We start from the raw sequence: 14,094 nt of genomic DNA on the forward strand, positions 1-14,094 counted from the left end.
GGTACAATTTTTAAGATTTAGTGTTTCACGTTCTGCAACAAATTATACGTGTTGGATGCAGTATAATTCGACTTGATTTTGCAGTGAGAAAACAGCTCACTCGCTCTTTCTCACTTGACAAGTTTAGCCAATAGCATGTTTTGTTCGTTGGGGAAAAATAGCGCGGGCAAGAATTGTCAGTGTTGTTTTGTTTAGCGTTTGGCGTTCATACCGGTATGGAAATCCCGCGTAATCGCTTGTCCAGCTACGAAATACGTGAATTTGGCTGCATTTGTTCATAGTGTCCATTCAAACAAACTATACAACATGGCCCAATCGATCGTAGGAAAGATAGCGTCCGTGTCGTTGAAGGATTTTGTGTGAGTACCATCGTACAGTTGAAACCGGACTGTGATTAATTATCTCCCTTCTTATTTCTGTTTTTAGCACATATGACTCGGTTGTACTGTATCCGGACGAATATTTGAACATAATTCTTGGACCAAACGGAACAGGCAAATCGGCAATAGTGGCCGGTATCGTGCTCGGCATGGGTGGCAACTGTAAGCTGCTCTCCAGATGCGACAATGTAACCTCAATAGACCATCAATACAATCCAGCTTACATCGACTATTAATGTATGTTTTACCATCCTCTTGCAGATCGATAGCTACATTAAGAATGGGAAAGAAAGTGCCACGATTCGCATCGCGATTTACCGCGATAAACATCGTGCCATACGGTGGTTCAGCCGTTCGTTCGATCATGAGCGCGTTAATAAGTACGAGATCGACGGTGAAACGGTTTCGCACCAGGCGTACCTGCAGCAGATCCGGCTGTACAACATCCAGGTGGACAATTTGTGTCAGTTTTTGCCTCAGGACCGCGTGCAGGATTTTACGAAGATGAATCCTCGCGAACTGCTGCTAAACACGCAGTCTTCGGTTTGTGCGCCAGAGGTACAGACATGGTTCGATGAGCTGAAAGCTATGCGTGAATCGCAGCAAGAATGCAACAGCAAGGGTGCGGAAGGATTGGCCCGGGTGCGAGAGCTGGAAGCACGACTGGTGGATTTGGAGCAACAGTTGGAAACGCTACGCGCACGTGAAGAGTTTCAACAACAAATACACGTGTGCCAGGCTAGGAAGGCTTGGCTGGAGTATGAAGAGCTGTTTTTAATCTACACGTCCATGCTAAATGATCTGAAGATAGCCAAAAAGTAAGTTTATGAGGGCGTCTTCCAAGCGAATGACCACATCCCAGATATTAAAATAATTCTATTTCATCCCACATTGCACTTTACAGAATGAGCGATGACAAGGAGAGAGAATACAACAAGTGCAAATCGGACATGCAAGCGATCATGTCCCGGAAGCAGGAGTTGGAAAAATCCAAAAACAAACAGGTGACGATCGCTCAACGATGCACTGAGGAGATTAACGGTTTGGAAGAGAAAACGGAACGTCTGGAAGATAATATAGCAAAGCAGAAGCGCGATCTGCTTGACGCACTGGCCAAGGCAGAAGAAAGAAAGACCGAACTGGAGCAGGCGAAAGTAATGCTGGCTGCGTTCGTGCAGGACTGTGCCGATACGGCGACCGCACTCGGCTCGGAAGAGCAAATTCGTCAACAGATTTCCAGCGTGGAGGGGATGGAGCGCAAGATACGCGGCGAAAACGATCTACTGATGGGGCGCCGGCACGAGCTGAACCAAAAGATCGAAACAGAGCTGAAACCGGAAATGATGAGCATAGAGCGTAACATCGCAACGATCGAAAACGTAGCAAACACCAAGCTGAAGATACTGCAGACACGGTTCGAGGGCACGTACCAGGCGGTTCTGTGGTTGCGCGAACATCAGCATCTTTTTCAGGGCAACATCTACGAACCGATGATACTGGAGCTGAACGTACCGGTGCTGGAGAATGTGCCGTTCCTGGAGAACACGATCGGTGTGCGGGATTTGGTGGCGTTCACGTGCGAAAATACGGAAGATATGAATCTGTTCCTGCGCAAAACGCGCGAGGAAATGCGATTTGAGGGAGTGAACGCGATCCAGAGCGATCCGGCCGAGGAGCTGCACTACCAGCCCCGGTATCCAATCGGCAATCTAAAGCGGTTTGGGTTTCACACCTATCTGATCGACATGTTGGAAGCACCGTTTCCGATTTTGAACGGGCTGTGTAAGCTGTACGGGCTACACAACATCCCTGTGGGCGGTGCGGACTCGGCCAAATACGTGTCCTCGCTGCCGGATGAGATTGCGGTATTTTACACACCGTCCCACCGGTTTCAGGTGTCGAAATCACGCTACACTGGTGAAAAGTCGACTCGTAGCGATATGCTCCAGACGAAGAATTTGCTCAACCGATCGACGGACCATGCGCTGCTGGCACAGAAGCAGGAACAGCTGAAACGCTTGGTCCGGGAGTGTGACAAAATCCGCAACCATCGAGGTCAGATCGAGAACAACATTAAGGAGTTGCAGGAACGCTGCACGAAGCTGCAACAGGGAAAGAATGAGCTGCAGGATAAGCTGAACAAGTACCAGCAATCGAAGATAAAAGTAAAACGGCAGGAGCAGAAATGCAACGAACTGAAGGATCGTCTCGTGAACGTTGACGAGGAGCGTACCAAGTTCGAAAAAACGTGCCATACCATCATACAACAACTGTTGGAAGAACAGCGCCGCAAGGTCGAAGCGCTGGAACGGTACGCATCCGTTAGCCGTGAACATGACCTTCTAGAGCAGCGGATACGCATCTTCGAGGAGCGGAACAACGAGCGGGAAGCAAACTTCCGCGTGCTGGAGGACGCGTATCATTCGGCTAAAAAAACGCTCACCAACGTGGAGAAGAAATTGGCCGACGTGAAGGAGAAGTCGTCGAAGAAAAACAGTACGGCACGAGCATTAACCGCTAACAAGACACCGGATAAGCCGGATTTCCCGTACAAGCACGAGTTTACCACGCTGCCCGACACGGTTGAGCTGCTGGAAGCGCATCTGGAGGAATTGAACGTCCGATTTGAGTGTCTGCCCCAAGGGAACCAAGCAGCGGAAAACGAGTACGAACAGATGAAAAGGCAGTTGGAGCAGCTGCGTAATGCTGTTGATAGTTCCGACCTGCAGATCGCTTCCCTGGAACATGACATGGCCGAACTGCATGAGCGCTGGTATCCGGAAATGCTACGCGTGGTACAGAACATAAACGGCAAGTTTTCGCATTTTATGAGCTCGATGGGATTCGCCGGAGAGATCGAGCTGATTCGACAGGAAGAGGTAAGAACAATAGAGTGCTACTCTATATATTTTTTTATTGGCTCATGTTTTATTTTATTCGTTATTCTTCCTCCCCTAGCGCGATTACGATGCATATGGCATTCGCATCTACGTGAAGTATCGCAACGAGGAGAAGCTGAGCGCACTGGACCGGAAGCTTCAATCAGGCGGTGAACGGGCAGTAGCAATTGCCATCTACACACTGTCGCTGCAACACATGACGCAGGTTCCGTTCCGTTGCGTGGACGAGATCAACCAGGGTATGGATCCGACGAACGAGCGGAAGGTGTTCAACATGCTGGTGGATGAAACGTGCCGCGAAGGGCAGTCGCAGTATTTCTTCGTCACGCCAAAACTGTTGCCGCGGTTAAAGTACAGCGATAAGATGAACGTGCTGATCGTTCACAACGGCAAGTATATCGAGAGTCCGGACGTTTTTATATCGGACGCAAACGCGAGACACGCACAATAGACGTCGGGTTTGCAAAAGAAAAAGAGCAAGAAGGTTGAAGTACAAAATCGAAGTAGGGCACAATTGTGCCATCATTTGGATTATGATATCGTAACATAACTAGTAAGCCACTGGGGATCATATCGATGCTGGGGATCATATCTTGAGCCTGGACGAACAAAGGCATTTATTATTTTATTGTTCGCAATGCTTCGGATTGGCGAACCAGTATCATTTCTTGGAATGTTAACTACTACACTATTTTGTTACACTGAAATGAATAATTTATCCATTACTTACACTATGTTTGACATTTAGTTCCAGCGGAATAAAGAAGATTTCATAAATACACCAAATATGATCAGTAGTCATAAGGACGACAAGGAACGTTCGCTTAGTGACATTGCTATTTCGAGGGTGTGCAAATTCAGTATTCTTTGGACTTGCCGTAACCTGGATCCGTAGCAGGATAGACAGGCCAGTAAACTGTAAGAGGTATGAAAATGGAGAATGGTGGCTAAGTATTAGAAACACTATCAGCATAAGCGCCATATCTAAAAGCTATTGTCTTACTTACGCTTTGTTCGACTATCGATTACTCTTGTCCGTTTAAGAGTAGTGTGATATTAATGACGGAAGAGGCGTGAAAAGCGAGAATAAGATGTAATTTTCTAGACAAAGACGCCGTGACAATCCAAGTCAGGTTATTTGCGGTGAGATATCTTAGATGATGCTCAACTTTAACTTTAATTTATCAATTCTCATTTAATTTCAATGAAGCTTGCGTTACGTGCAAAACGACCAAGTATTCAGCGCTTCATGCCATAATTTTAATTTATTTCTCACAGTCGCATGTTAATGCACCTGCCTTTCCGTGTGCCACGGATGTACCGGAACTGAACTTTCTCATCAGGTAACCTCACTTGCGCATTGATCCCAACCCGGCAGTAGCGGGTCGTCACCGCTGATCGCCACTATCAGTGCGTGTAGGAATTTGTCGTTCATCAGCGGATAGCGCAAAAGCGTTACAAGGGTGCCGCAACAGGTTCGGGCCCGGCGAAGTGGATCAGGTTTTCTTAAGTAAACGCGACAACCGACCATTTTGCGTATACACACGCGACTACGGTACGGAATGGGGAGGGATGCCCAGCCGGGCGGTCAATACACTCGCTGGGTCCGTGGAAACGAAGATGGAACATCTCCCGCAATCGATCGATCGATAGGTTCGGTCGGTTCCCTGCACTCGCGCAAAGTGTTAAAAGCAGCTCATGCTCAAGGCGGGATCGGGGCAAACTATTTATGTCAACCGTGGACAGAAGCTGGCACGATTTATAAGAACACGACACGAAAAGTCAATTAAAAACCGAACGGGTGTCGAAAAGTGTGCCCGCCGTGGCTTGTCCTTTTTATCGCGGAAACGGGAGTTCCCAACCATCGCCGGCAGGGACGTTCAGGCCCGATGTCTCGATGTCACTCGCCGTATCAGATGATGTTGATGATAATGATGACTTAAAGGTAGGATAGCTACACTATCCCGCCAGGGTTGCACATAGACCCTCCGCGCTCTGTCCGCCGTTTTGTGGTTCCTGGTTGTGGACGGGAGCCATAAAATTAATCTTATTAGAGCAGCATGCCGCGAATGTGCCAATTATGAGCAGATTGATTTAATTGCCAAATGATGATGATGCGTCCCCGCTAATGTCTGCGCGAGCGCATCCTGGCTGGCCCCCCTACCGCCCGGGGTAATTGCATTCGCGTCCTAATTATCCCCCCGGTACGCTTGGTGGACAAATTACTCGTCAACGCTGCCATTATCAAACTGCGAGGGAACCACCTTCCGTGCCGTTGAGCACTTAGCGCGTTGGGCAGAGGGTATAAAATCTGGGTCGGAAAAGAAATTTCGCCCTCCGGGTGATCGGGAATCGATCTCGCCGGTCCCATCGCCCGGATCAATCACAACGGACCCATCACGGGCCGGCAGGTTGTCTGGGTCCAGGGGGTGATTATGCAGGTGGCCCACTGCATCGCTAATGGTCCGGACGCCCGGAATCGTCACTTAGGTGCAATTAAGTGGCCCCGGCTCGTTTTGCTTCCGGTGTTACACCCGAGACACCCGTGTCACATCATGTCGTCCGCGCAGGGGATGGAACAGGACGAGCTTCAGGTATCGTTGCTGAAATGTAATCGATACGCGTGGATGAGTGGATGAGTGGATGGATGGAAGTCGGAACACGTTGATATCTTACGATCTGACGCTTCCTCTACCAGAGTTAAATGATCGTGCGTAACGTTTAGAGTTTGCTGAGAAAGATGTGTATTATTACACGCATTACTATGATACTTTCAGTGACTATTTCTATAGAAGCTATTTATTACATGCAATGAGGTAATCTTCATGATAAAAACAATGCCAGGACACTTGTCTGACCGAACCCTTTGGGAAATCGTGATTAGTGTATCTTCTAATGACTGGAAATTTTAGAGACATCTTCAAGTAGCTCTAAAAAAATTAGGGTTTTTCCATCCACGAAATCATTACTTTGTTCCGGAGTCCAAATATCTTAGTAACTAAGGTTTATTTTTTAAGAAGTTCGCTAGTGTTTGTACACGTTCAAAATTTAATAGTTATCTTCTATCATGTCGATTTCCTTGTGGAATCAATGGTTAAATCTAGCATATGGCATCGTCCATATTAGCAAAGATATTTTCATGACGCAAAATACGTTATAGTTTCTCAACAAGAGGACATCTTCCTTTCAAACGATATTCGAGAATTCTTTACAAGCTCAAATGTGTGTTGAGTTTTAATGCTCAACCATGACAGTATATTTCGTCGTTAAGCTTCTTGATACAGTTGTGACGTTTTACGGGTCCAAATAGTTAAATCAGTGCAGACCAAAGACTGCATCCTCATCTTCTGGAATCCCCAATGCATTGTCTGGAGCATAGCTGTGGATGGAGCTCCCCTTTTTAAAAACCTAGAACACTAAGATAGGTAGAACACTAAGAAACGATAAAAGGTCACTCAGTTAGCAGAACTCTCCAGTGTGGGTAAAAGAGGGAAGATACCTATTAAAAAGGAGAAGCTAAATTGACAAGTATAGATAGCAATATATATGCAAATTAGATCGATCGATTGACCCAGCCCAAAGTCCAGTCCTCACTGTCCCTCCTATGATGGTGATTATGTTCTTGATCGATGTGCAATCGGCGACACGAACCACGATCGAGACGATAAGATGTACGATCGTTCTGCACTGCAGCAAAGGTTGTCCCATTTGGGTGTCAATGGAATTATTAAAATTTTAATTGATTCTTAGCTCCTTTTCAGGGGGACCCGCGCACAGGGCCCTTTCATATCTTCTGCCAGAACAAGCCCATCCATCGCTCCAGTGATTGTATGCGGGCTCGGTCGTGCTCAGTCACGAGGGTGTCACGCGGGTGAGGATAAACGTAAATGACTTCATTTATTATGTCGATAATTATACGCTTCATCATTTCGGCTTCCCAATGGTATGACAGCGAGCGGTTGGCTCAATCTTCCTTAAGGGTGGTCCCGCTCCCTTGTGGAGCAAGTGGCGATTGCAAACCGCCATCACGACGACCGTCGGCAACGGTCCTGCGGAGTTTCCCTTCGATTGAAAATAATTATTCACAAATTATCTTCGGCGGCAAACGACGGCACACAGGATGGGCGACGGGTTCCCACTACTGCACCCCGGTCCACCGCGGTGTCTCGGGCTGTCCGCCTGTGAGGGGTTATTTCGCTGCACAAACGCAAATGACCGCTACCAATCACTGTCAACGCGATGCAAACGCGGGGCGTCCTGGGGTTTGTCCATTTCGACTACGCAACTGACCGGCACGTAATGGTGTGTCCCGGGTTCTCCTATCTTTATCGAAAGATCTGTGACCACCCCGGGGACGGGGATGCGGTACCATTGCTTTCATATCGTTTATTATGACTTGCACAGTCGGCCGTCGTGCTGGGTGTGTTACAAATTAAACGCCAATCGGGAACCATTTGTAAGAAGGCACCTGCGAAATAGGAGATGGTGTGCTTTTTTTTTCGGGGTAAGAACCTACGGGCGGGACCACATCGAGGCATGACATGTGGGGAGTATTCCTTGTCTCATACGAATTGCTAGGAGCAGCGTGATTAAAGCAGTGCAAATGACTGTCGGATTGAGTGTCTATCGTTCGGTCATTAGAAGTTCGGTTTCGATTGGGTTTGAGGTTAATTAGAAGCTGCTTCAGCAGGTATTTAATGATAATTGCTAGGTAATTCTTCAACTGACTAGTTAATATTGGTAAGGTGCGTTAGAATACTGGAGCGAAGGTGGATGGAAAACTCCCAATGCTCTGATTTCTTGGCTTCACGAATGACATAAACATTATTCGGCATGAATCTAAAACTAGATTTTAAACATAACTTGACGACTGAAGCACGAGATAGTATAAAGATTGAAGTGGAGATCAATGAGTCGTAGACGAAGAAGACTGTAAGTGAGGAAAAATATGAAAGGATGTTGACCTTTAAGAATTCTGATATTGATAAGTTATAACGATCTTAAATTTAAATCACATACCGAAATAGCAAAATACAGAAGCCACAAACTCCCACGTTCGAGAGGGCCTAGACCAGTAATGTCTAATTAATCCAGTCACTCTTGGGCAGATTTGCTTCTCGTAGCTTTTCTTCATATTTAGTCATATATCGATTGAATTTTGTTTCATTCAAAATTTAGACGAAGTTCTCGAAAGTTTTGCTAAATTTTGATATTGTTATCAATTTTCCTAAGGCTTTAAAGAAGCAATCACACTTCTTTTAATTTTAATAGAAAGATTTACAAAAAATAATCCTCCAACCAACGTGATCCTCATTTTTTCCGAACCTCACTGCAAGTGTTGGATTAATCTGCGCGTTTCACTAATCAATCTGCTCACACACAAGATCTGTCAAACGCTTCTTATCGCTAACACTAACACACTCACCCGCATCACGGGATGCTGCACGCATAAATGTTATCTGTCCAAAGCGTCAGTCTTACCTGTGAACTCGCTGAATTGGCAGCAAGCAAGCAGTTTGATCGTTCCTAATCCTAATCGCGTGTGTGTGTCCCGTTCTGTGTGCCCTTCCAGTGAACAGTAAGTGATGGCATTTTCGGTAAAGAAGCGCACCAACAACCGGCTAAATGAGATTGAAAAGGTAAGTCCGTCCACCGACAAGTGTGGTTCCTTGTTCGATTTGCTGTGACATGCAACGTTTTGGGATTTCCAAGGGCATTACGAGTGAGAAACCGTGTGGCGTAACAGGCGAAACGTAACAAAACTGGGCACGTTAACGTTAATGTCTCTCGAAAATCCCAACGCAGTGCAGGCAGAGGAAGGCGCGGGGTTGGGCGATAGCGCCAAGTGGAACGGGGAATAAGAACCAAGCGGTGTGGTAGTACCGTAGTCACCGAACTGTAGAGGGACAAATTTCCAAACAAGTTGGGACTTAGTAGGCCAGTAGCTTTTATCGTACGCAGGAAATCTTCTGGTCCACAAAATCCCAGTTCGATTGAAAATTCTTGCTTGCGCAATGGAACGGGTGGAACGGAGGGGCGCCGGGTGGGCACCGGTCGGTTGGACGTGCGGTAATAAGCGTCCGTAGCAGTTCTTTGCAGGTCTGTGTAGAGGATGCTCTCACAGATGGGCGTGTTGTTGTAGCGAAAGCGATCGTGAGCGGTCGATCGATTGCATGCCCGAAGGGATTCGATTCGCGTAGTCCGTTTTCGTTGCTGCCGCGTATACTTACCGGTGTCGGGAGAGTCTGGGGAGAGAGGGGGTGCGGCAAAGGTGAGGCTGCAGGGTTCGCGTTGCTCAATCCCAATCAACCTGCAGCAAGAGGGTGATCGTTTTGTTGGTGAAGCTATAAAATCGTTTGGATGCGATCGCGGTAATCGACAAATTGGCGTTTTGTGTGCCGTTGCTGTCGGTCCCGGAAAGGAATCGGGACGGTGTCTCACCACCTCTAGTCCGGTAGTGTGCAGGCAATTACTCAGCGTGTCTTGAGATCTACCGAATCCAGCGTGCCTCAGCGTTCGGCGAAACGTTCCCGGGGGGCGCTATTCGATAAATAATAGAAAATCTGTTTTATTTTGCCTCTCGCACGTACCCGAATCTTGCCATCTCCGAATGGTGCTTTAACCGAAAAGTGAGCCGTTTTTCAGCTGCGGATCGTATCGTTGCGATCGGTACCCCGGGAATGGTTTAGCTGCAATGGTGTCTGCAAAACAAAAAAAACAGGGGAAGGAACATAGCGTTAGGAAAACGGTACAAAATGATTGCTATAAATCTGGACAAAATTTATTGTCCATTGCTGTGGAGGATTTGGGCCTCGGCTGGAGAGGGACAGGGGTTGTGCCGTGTATACATCGCAAAACAATCACCCATGTGTATGTTTTTCGCTTAAGCATCGTTTTAGTTAGCCGCAAGCGCGGCAAGAACCGACTTAAAATGTTGTGTACCATATGACTCCTGGAATGTAGGTTGGCTGGCGGCCTTCCTCCTAAATACACTCGTGCGGAAGCAGTTAGAAGGAATGGCACATACAGCGTCGGTCCCGTGGGCGATTGAATAAATCATCATCTCCCGCAATAGCGCGGCTGAAGTAAAGAAGCGAGAAGAAGTACCTTAGTCGCGCCGAGTTGTGCACCGAGAAGGTTTACTTTAATCAGAAATCAATCCTACCCTTGAGGGGTTCGGGTGCCATGTTAATGTTAATTATGTACAAATTTGAACAATTCGTTTTTCCCATATGGAACTGAGCTCTGCTTAGGTCTGACCGGAGCTGTGACACGAATGGAACCGTTGTTTGCGGCTGGGTTTTGCTTTATTGCCTTGGTGTGACTGTGTGGAACCCAACCAAATGAACTTGTATCATTTTTCTTCCATACGTGAACCACAAGTAAAGGGTGATTACTGGAAGGCACACAGAACGTACGATCACACGGTTGTTTGTTTGTTTAACCCAAACGTCAGTTTAACGCGAGACACGTTTGACACTTAAAGGCGGATGATCGTGTGTTAAAACGGTGGAAGGATTACGGCTCCCCTTGTACTGCTGCATGATCATTCCCGCCGTGAGCCGTTAGTGACGGCTTGATCTTGAGCGCTTTCCACTTTTCTCCCATTTTATGAGTTGCTACCATTTCGCTACTTCATTCACGTCCAAGTGTCATACACAAACACACACACCCGGGTATCCCGGGTGGGACAAAATTAAATCATCAGCAAATGAAGTCCGTATCATTCGCTCGAATCAATTCAATTCATTCCGCTCCATTAGCGTCGTACATTGTCCGGGTGTCGGCGAGTGTCTCATTTGATGTGCCGCGTTTGATCATTTGCGACGACACTGCTTCGTGATCACGCTTGCCGTAGAACGCGCGAGAGATGTATTTCGTTTCTACCCTGGTTTTTTTTTCGATTAACCTTTATTATAATGATACATAATTTAAATACCTTCAGGTTTCACGGATCATAAGCAACGAATGTCACGAATGAGCTCGTTTTCTAGGTCAAATTAGCTACAAAGAAAGCTGTACATTCCCTTGCGAGGTAGAAGATGAGCTAGTTCTTATTGCTTATTTGATACAGCGTTTGAAATGAATGCTCTGAATAGATAATGAACTGCCAACCATCCATTTTTGTTCATACATCATTATATCGAGCTAAAAACCATCCCAATTGATGACTCTTTTCCACCCTCGCTAGTAGAAAGATTACACATTTTGCTGGAGGTACAGAATTACATTAGACCGTGACCCATCCACGTGCAATTCCTATCAATCGTTTAATATACGCTTACTGTGTAATTCCATGACCATAAATTATGTAATTCTTGCTGAAGGATTGCCCAGCCCTGGGTTCTTAGTACGCAAATGCCCAACTGTCCAGTACTGGCGGCGATGGTCCAGAAACTAAGCTATAATACGATGGATTGATGCTCTGCTTAAGCATAAATTTCTTGGGATCAGGAAGAAACATTTCGCTTTGAATGATACTTCCAAACGGAACATGTTTATTTGAAGTCGCTGGCAGTCGGCGTAATGAATGGTTTGTCGTTTGGATACGCGTTCGATCTTATTGACCGCTGGAACATTGTTGTGAAATGATAGCGTGAAGAAGACGTGAAATCATACCAATCTGAAGCGAAGGAGGAATAATGTTGCATATCATTTGCTGGGGGAAAAGGTTCTTTTTAGAGATACATTAATCAGACATTGTAGCGGTGATTCGTAATTGTGTAGTAGCGCTGACTACAGTAAGAGTTAGAGATAACAACGACACTACAGGGTGATATGCCATAAAAGGTGTTTTAAATATTGTAACGTGGCTGAAAGACGTAACAGGCATTCTTTTTTGCGAATAAAATAAGATTTAGATGAATTTTTCGCGCTCTGCTAGCGCCATCTATTGGCAAATAATGTGAACTAAGATATGTATCTAGTAGGCCATTTATAGTTATTGCTTACTAAACCTAATATCACCCTATCAAATGGGGTTATGTTTTGGGTGTTTCGAGGACCTCTCAGTAACTCGATGAAGTTATCATAATTGTCTGAATAGAATGCGATATTAAATTAGTATATTTGGTTTGGAATTTTGGAGTGATGTATAACCACTTTTTGATAAACAAAGAATAACTATTAAAGGCTTCACTCTATTACTCTTGTAGACATCCTGTATACGAATATAATACTATGATCAAAAACTGAAGGAACACTCTTATGTACTTTGCATAAATTTACCCACAACTTAGATAGAAATATCTCGTTAAAATCGCTTTACATAGTAGGCCGCTTAGAGATGTTCCATTCTGAGGTTCAGAGCGTTCAGGAAGAAAAGCTCTTAAACACCTAAAGTGGTTACACCGTGTAACCGTATCATCTGCATCTTCCCAAACCCAACCGGACCGATGATTAGCTCGGAACATTGTATTGCCCGTTCGTTTAGGGTCGATACCTACCAACGGCAACCCATAAATAATCCATTTAGGAAGGAATGGCGTTGCCTTTAAAACTATGAGTGTCGTTACACATAGTTACGCTCCGGTGCCGCTCCGGTTCACGCATATCGAGCCATTGAAGGCAGCAGCGGTGAATTTATTGCTCCCTTCAAACCATTTACAGCGTATTCACTAAAAAAAACACGAAGCTTTCTGCCCATGGGTTCTCCCGGGCGCGTTCCTCCCCGGGTTGCCGGAGTGTCAAAGGGGGTTGAAAGCTTTGACATCTCATCGGTGTACCGCGATGGTGTGTGGTACATTCGGTACCGGCCACTTGTTGTTGACACATCCTTTTACCGAGGTCGTCGTCTAATTATATATTCGTGTAATGAGTCGCGCAAAACACATCGTGCCCGGGCGGCATTCAAATTGCGATCGATGCACCTTAGAGCGGCCCGTTTCCCGCGGGACTGAGACGGTGTGAAACAAAAAAAGCTCACCCGATGCGTTCGGTAGGGTTGCAAATTATTTATGACGGCCCTCTTCGCGCTTTCGACGCCTTATTTTTTCCCCTCTTGTGGACGCGGGACGTGCGGCTTTCGGACTTCGCGAGTCACGAGTTCTGTAAGGGAAAACCAGATGGGGCGCGCGCGCGCACGTGTGTGTGTGTACGCACTAAATAAATTGTGTGTTCGCTAATAAGTGCAAGATTTTGCTTTTTAGTACGATGGCCATTAATTTCACACCTCTTCTCCTTCTGGAGATCGTTCGTGGTATGTGGTTTTGCTGTGCGGTGTTGCCGGTCGTCCGGTTTTTCCACTTGGAGGTCCATCCAGCGGCGGCACGGTTCCATCCTCCAAACCCCTTTTGCGGACGGTGCCGGTGGTAGTATGTGGGCGTTTGTCCGCGTTTGTCGCGCTGGCCAGATGCAACACGCCGGTGCACGCCGGTGTATCATTAGGAAATGACATTTCAATAGGTGATTATTATCACGCGTTTGCTGCGTTTGCACGCTTTTTTCCCGCAAGTGTAGCTCCATTATTTCTATCAGCTTCGTACACAAATACACTGGCCCAGGCCCGTTTGCTTGGTTTTTGCTCCAGATGCTGCAGGTAAGGCCTACGCGTCTAGCGCGCGGTGTTGTTGAACTCCGGACGCCCTGCACTAATCCTCGCTGGGAGCTTCAAGCGTAGGGCAGGGAAATATTACAATGTAATCAATAAATTCTGCTCTACGCTTTGCAGAATTTATGGCAATTCGTTCCGCTACGCTTTTCCCAATGCAAGGGCTTGCCGTGTCCGCTACGCAACTACGGTCGGGCGAGGAAAAGAGGGTCCCATAAATTGTAGATTATGCATGAGTTTGTTTCATGCGTTCCAAGTTCTGTGG

At 46.5% G+C, this 14,094-nt stretch overlaps 2 protein-coding genes across 3 annotated transcripts in view; both read left to right on the forward strand.

The window, feature by feature from the left end:
• Window positions 1-209: 209 nt before the first annotated feature.
• On the forward strand, window positions 210-4,121 carry LOC128310432 (structural maintenance of chromosomes protein 5). The gene is made up of 5 exons (XM_053047073.1): window positions 210-359; window positions 427-568; window positions 642-1,198; window positions 1,285-3,259; window positions 3,339-4,121. Exons 1-5 carry the CDS (start codon window positions 307-309, stop codon window positions 3,729-3,731), a joined length of 3,120 nt encoding a protein of 1,039 aa, XP_052903033.1. The 5' UTR covers window positions 210-306; the 3' UTR covers window positions 3,732-4,121.
• Window positions 4,122-8,788: 4,667 nt separating this feature from the next.
• LOC128297683 (protein cortex-like) overlaps window positions 8,789-14,094 on the forward strand; it is a 35,700-nt gene continuing 30,394 nt past the window's right edge. For both annotated transcript variants that reach the window (XM_053033369.1, XM_053033370.1), the window contains exon 1: window positions 8,789-8,919. In XM_053033369.1, coding sequence (XP_052889329.1) covers window positions 8,866-8,919 — 54 coding nt within the window. In that variant the 5' untranslated portion in view covers window positions 8,789-8,865. The remainder of the gene's footprint in view (window positions 8,920-14,094) is intronic.

The sequence above is a fragment of the Anopheles moucheti genome, chromosome 2 (genome assembly GCF_943734755.1).
Source record: "Anopheles moucheti chromosome 2, idAnoMoucSN_F20_07, whole genome shotgun sequence".
Taxonomy (NCBI): domain Eukaryota; kingdom Metazoa; phylum Arthropoda; class Insecta; order Diptera; family Culicidae; genus Anopheles; species Anopheles moucheti.

Coding starts and splice junctions, on each gene's coding strand:
- LOC128310432 (XM_053047073.1), top strand. CDS start 307: ATGGCCCAATCGATCGTAGGAAAGATAGCGTCCGTGTCGTTGAAGGAT. Junction 569..641: donor TGCTCTCCAGATGCGACAAT/GTAACCTCAATA, acceptor ATCCTCTTGCAG/ATCGATAGCTACATTAAGAA. Junction 3,260..3,338: donor AGCTGATTCGACAGGAAGAG/GTAAGAACAATA, acceptor TTCCTCCCCTAG/CGCGATTACGATGCATATGG.